Below are 6,000 nucleotides of genomic sequence, written 5' to 3'. Positions count from 1 at the left end.
TAACCGTTTCACTATAACATACGGTGTTAAAAATACCAAATACAAACATACATAATCTTTATTCATATGGATATCAAAGTGTGAATAATATTAACCGTTTCACTATAACATACGGTGTTAAAAATACCAAATACAAACATACATAATCTTTATTCATATGGATATCAAAGTGTGAATAATATTAACCGTTTCACTATAACATACGGTGTTAAAAATAATATTACTTGTTTTTCAAATTTACCCATTAATTGCTTCGTGTTTTCTTGAAGCGGCATTAGTTATTCATATTTCAGATAAATTATTTAATAAATCAGTGCTTTTCCCAGAGAACCCTTCTTATTTAATTGAATTTTTTAAGTTTTTTAAAAATTTGCAGAAAAATCTTCCTCACAAGTTGATAGCAAAAAAGGTATGACCGATCAGGTTATTTCGATTGAGTAACTGATGTGTGACGGATTTATTATTATATATTTATTTTAATATCAACGTTTGTTTAGATTAAGTTTATGTTTATAAAAAAATGTGCATAGCTTATAGTGTTCAATATGTATTGCGAAATTCCTGCCTATTCTCTAAAGTTGTAGAAGATTCTCGAGTGTAAGAATCAACAATATGTGTTTACGTAAACGCTTAATGTAACTTTGTATTGTTACGTAATCTGAATTTTCTGGAAACTCTCCACACGCCTATAAATATAACCAACGCGACGTGCCAAGAAAAAAGAGTATATATATATTATTAGTTTGCTATAGTTAGTGTGCTATAAACTTCGGAAGCTATAACCGTGATTGTTACAACGCTTATCAAACGGAAAACTTCAGATATTTGACCAGGAGCATTTACAAACTTACATTAAGTGTTTACATACATACATATATTGTTGATTCTTACACTCGAGAATCTTCTACAACTTTAGAGAATAGGTGGGAGTTTTGCAATACATATTTAACACTATAAGCTATGCATATTTCTAAATATAAACTTAATCTAAACAAACGTTGATATTAAAATAAATATATATTAATAAATCCTTCACAGATGAAATAACTCTCCAGTAACCCAGCGGTACATTTGATGGATTATAACGCTAAAAACCGGGTTTTGATATCTGTGGTTGGCATAGCACAGATAACCCATTGTAACTTTGAGCTTAACAACAAACAAGACGTAATATTAAGTTCATAGCCTCCCCCTCGCTGGCTCAGCGTTAAGTATGAATGCTTAAAATGCTCAGAATTAGCTTTTGATACAGGCGATGAGCAGACCACAGAAAACCCACTTTGCAATTTTGCAATTAGCAACAAACAAAATATCAAGTTTATAAATCCCTGAGGTAGAAGACATCAATTTGAAGGTTCAGTGTGCTAGCTTATTAGGCTTAACGCATGTACTTCAGTTTTGTGCTACTTTTAATTTGTTTAACGTTTATTGCTTCGTTGTCTAGTATTCTTCTTAATGGCTTTTAAGAAATTTCTTTGATCTGTAAATATACTTTAACTAGGTTTTTCTGAACTACCATCATGTGACAACTGTATTTCTAAAATAAATATAAAATGACCTAAATATCAGGAATACTAAGTTTATTATAACTCGACATTTCGTCTTATATTTTCTTTTAACCTGAGTAATTAAGTCGTCATATTCAGCCGATCTCTGAGGGCCGGGCATGGCCAGGTGGCTAGGTCACTCGGCTCACAGTGCATGGGTCGCTGGTTCGAATCACCGTCACACCAAACATGCTCGCCTTTTCAGTCGTGGGGGCATTATAATGTCGTTGGTAAAAGAGTAGCCCAACAGTTGACGGTGAGTGGTGATGACTAGCTGCCTTGCCTCTAGTCTTTCACTGCTAAATTAGGGACGGCTAGCGCAGATAGCCCTCGTGTAGCTTTGCGCGTAATTCATAACAAACAAACCGATCTCTGAGTGTAGGTGGATTTAGCCGAAAGGTCAAACCAGGAGCTGATAGGTTTAATGGAGTATATAATGTAACAAACAATGTTTTGTCTTTATGAATATGTTATCGTCCAAAAATATGCTCCTCCATCATCAAAATAAACATCCATAATTTGCTTATAATTTTGATTGAGTGGAGTGAATCAGACTGCACGACGATAAATTTAAATAGTAATAAATTCGGGCAATAATGTAAAAAAAAAGGAAAGCATAGAACTCATGGGTTCAACCTATCAATCAAACATTTTTTTCTGAACAATCACATAACAGTTTTTTCACTGATTTCTATAATCCGTCACGAAATATATCTTTGTCTCTCTATACAACATAGAAAGAGATATTCAATAAAGTTAACAAAGTATTTCACCATTAATATATTGTTGTAGGCCATTGTAATATTGTAATTTAGACGTTTGATATTGTTGCCAGAGGAAAATTGGCATGATGTAATAGTGATGATGTATGATGTATAGACATTTCCTGAACGTCTTGACCTAACATAATGTCTCGAATTTTCGTAAGTGTTGGGGAAAATGAAGATTATAATACATAAAAGCACCCCCCCCCAGTGGCACAACGGTATGTCTGCGGACTTACAACGCTAGAAACCGGGTTTCGATACCCGTGGTGGGCAGAGCACAGATAGTCCATTGTGTAGCTTTGTGCATAACTTCAAACAAACAAACATAAAAACACGAGAGAGTAAGTTGATCAGTTACCTAAAAAGAATAGGTTAGTTCTTGAGTCAACAGTGAAATAGCTAGCAAGTCAGATAAAAGTTGTAAATTTTGAATTTGTATTTCATTAAAAATAGGGTTAATCAGTGAGCCAGTCGGTCAGTGATTGATTATTTATTTCGTTAATCTGTTATCACGCTATAAATCGATTACTGATTGCGTTAGTTAGCCACTGTTCAATTGTCGTACATACCAGATAAACTTTAATAAGTGACTGTTTAGCTTAAGTTGTGATTTAGGTCTATCACCATAGTGTGTAGAACTTGTAGATTATAGTCTAAGAAAGAACTCACTTTCGCTAAGGTTAAGTATACTGGATTTTGCATTATTTTTACCAAAAATAAAAAGGTACCTGCCCAATAATATTAACCATTAAAAACTAATTGAAAAATATACATTTATTGTTATATATGTATTTACCGAGATTTACAGATTCAATTAGCTTCGACAGTCTAACCTCAGAAATTTTAGTTTTTAACATGAGTGACAACTGACTCTTGTTCATAGATACTACAATTTTACTGTAATTTTATTATTATTTCCCCATATATTTTAATATTGTTCATTTAACTTTGAGTAAAATAATGAATACCTTTTTGTATAATCTTCTTTAGAAATAATCTTAAACATGGAAATAAAAGAAACTGAAATGCGATCCGATACTCTAAGCTGACTACTTGATTTTCACGCAAAGCTACTCGAAGGGCTATCTGCACTAGCCGTCCCTAGTTTAGCAGTAATAGATTAGATGAAAGGTATCTAGTCAATACCACCCACCGCCAACTCTTGGACTCCTATTTTACCAACAAATAAGGGAATTAACCACCACATATTAACACGCCCACAGCTGAAAGAGCGAATATGTTCAGTAACGGGGATTCGAACCCGCGACCCGCAGAGTGCGAGTCGTGCAGTTCAACCACCAGGCCAAGCAAGCTGTTAGAATCTTATAACTGAAGGCTTGTGGTACTAACAATAGTTTCTATGATAGGCAGAGTTAAACAAGTTTTTGGAACCTATGAACACAACGATTGAATTATTTGGGTTAGAGTTTTTGGGAGTTTTATTCTATAAATAATATAACAGAATTATTTCATATATGCAATAAAATGAAACGTTCTCACAAGAGTTTCCAGAATTTTCAGGGTTTTTAAATCAATTGTTCCAATGTTTCTATTGTTTGGCTGGTACTTTTGGATTATTCAGCAAAAAAAAAAAAGCAATGCAATCCACTTAAAGATAATGCAAGTGTTTTACTTTTTGACTACTATTACAACTTCTAACAATTTGACGTATTAATCTAACATTCACCAGCAATAGGCATAACTTCAAAAATAACATTAAACCACCGTTTAAGTTTTTTTATGTTTTCGAAACTTTTTCGCGCCTCTAGAACTTCCTTGAAACAAAAATTAACAAACTAGCTGACTAAATAAACAACAATACAATCCCCATCACTGAACATATTCGCTCTTTCAGCTGTGGGCGCGTTATAATGTGTTGGTTAATTCAATCCCACTATTTGTTGGCAAAATAGGAACCCAAGAATTGTCGGTGGATGATATTAACAACACAGTGTAGCAGAGTTTCTAAGCTTTAAAGAATGGTCTAGTCATTAAAGCCACGTGCTTAACCTGTGACGTCAAATTTCCTTCTGGTCAAACAACAATACAAACGTCGAAATCAAATAAAAATAGAATAAACGCAATGTTAAAAACGATATTGTTTAAAATTACAATATTCACAATCAATAATGAATTGCAGCCGTACATATATGTGATGTTGCTATATTGTTTTCTGAGGTAATAACTGATTTGTTTGATTATAAAATTAACTTACAATAATAACAGCACGTTAATATCAAGTCTTTATTAGTTATCATCCTAAACTGTAATTGACGGTAAATCATTCACTTTTCTCAAGCGATCTTATAATGTTCAATAAAAACTCGTCTCAGCAATAAAATGTTTTAACCTTCCTCACCTCGTAAACTGATTCGGGTATTTGGAATTCCTCTCTAGTGGCATATTCAATAAAGGCATCTACAAGAAAAATAACCGGTTGAAACAACTTTTACTGCAGATTACAAAATATAGTTTAAACAGAGGATTTGCAATGTGATAGATGACATGCTTCATAGCATCTATTTTATTACAAATATAACAACTCTAATCACATACGTTCCACTTAATAGACCATTGCTGGAAGCTATTAGCCATTAATGCTGTGTCAAATTCATTGTAACATATCAGCAAATTAAAAACATATGAACTTATTGCATTTATATATGTTGACTTGTGTTATAGATTGAAAGCTCCAAGGTAACTCAGTCTCTGACAGGCTAAAACTTCAGTTAGCAATGTAAGATTAAACACGACGACCTGACCCATTCTTGGGAAAGGTCTTCCATATAAAGATGTAGCATACCATGCCTTATGTCATTCATAGCGAATACACTAGTCACTATGACATCAGAACATGTTTATTCTAAGCACTATGGTTATACAATCAAAATAAACTTATGTGAAACAAAACATGCATAGTTAACTTAGTCAGAACCCTAACTATGGCGGCCAATGGAAACAGTCACTAATTAGCGAGCTCATCTATCTCACATACATGTGAATTATTTCACCATCATTGTATGGTTGTCATAGGGACAGACAGAGCTCGGGTCAATAGGGAGAGGATGGTAAAAAGTGCAACCAGTACCTCACATTGGAAACTGAAATTAGCCAATTCCTTTTGTGTTGGTGACCAAAGCTACTGAACATGAAGGTTTTCTAACCTGTCTTTTGACAACTCCAACCGATGCAAGTTCATCATAATATGAGTAAAGTAAAATCATGTCTTCATTTCGCAAATAAATCCCGAACAATGTTCGTGTAGTCTATATAAAAATTTTAATAACACTACAACTAAATGTAGTTAAAATATAGTTCATTATTTGTATCTATCTAATTCATAAATAATATTGAGATAAAACAGCAATATCAAAGTTCGAAAATTGTTTAATCATACAAATCATTAATATCTGTAAATCAAAATAACCTACAAACACCAGGTATACAAATCATATATATATATCTGTAGATCAAAACTACTTACAAACACCAGGTATACAAATCATATATATCTGAAAATCAAAACTACTTACAAACACCAGGTATACAAATCATAAATATCTGTAAATCAAAACAACTTACAAACACCAGGTATACAAATCATATATATCTGTAAATCAAAACAACTTACAAACACCAGGTATACAAATCATAAATATCTGTAAATCAAAACTACTTACAAACAC

General features: G+C 32.9%; 1 protein-coding gene across 2 annotated transcripts in view; it reads right to left on the bottom strand.

Annotated features, from left to right (window-relative positions):
* LOC111086814 (prominin-1-like) overlaps nt 1–6,000 on the bottom strand; it is a 120,411-nt gene that overhangs the window by 84,858 nt on the left and 29,553 nt on the right. The window contains exon 2 of one of the 2 annotated variants that reach the window (XM_022391213.1): nt 4,674–4,732. The exons of the other annotated variant lie outside the window; for it this stretch is intronic. Coding sequence (XP_022246921.1) covers nt 4,674–4,732 — 59 coding nt within the window. The remainder of the gene's footprint in view (nt 1–4,673; nt 4,733–6,000) is intronic. 2 annotated transcript variants of the gene reach the window in all.

The sequence above is a fragment of the Limulus polyphemus genome, unplaced genomic scaffold, assembly GCF_000517525.1.
Source record: "Limulus polyphemus unplaced genomic scaffold, Limulus_polyphemus-2.1.2 Scaffold1454, whole genome shotgun sequence".
Taxonomy (NCBI): domain Eukaryota; kingdom Metazoa; phylum Arthropoda; class Merostomata; order Xiphosura; family Limulidae; genus Limulus; species Limulus polyphemus.
This window is presented reverse-complemented; position numbering and strand designations above follow the sequence as displayed.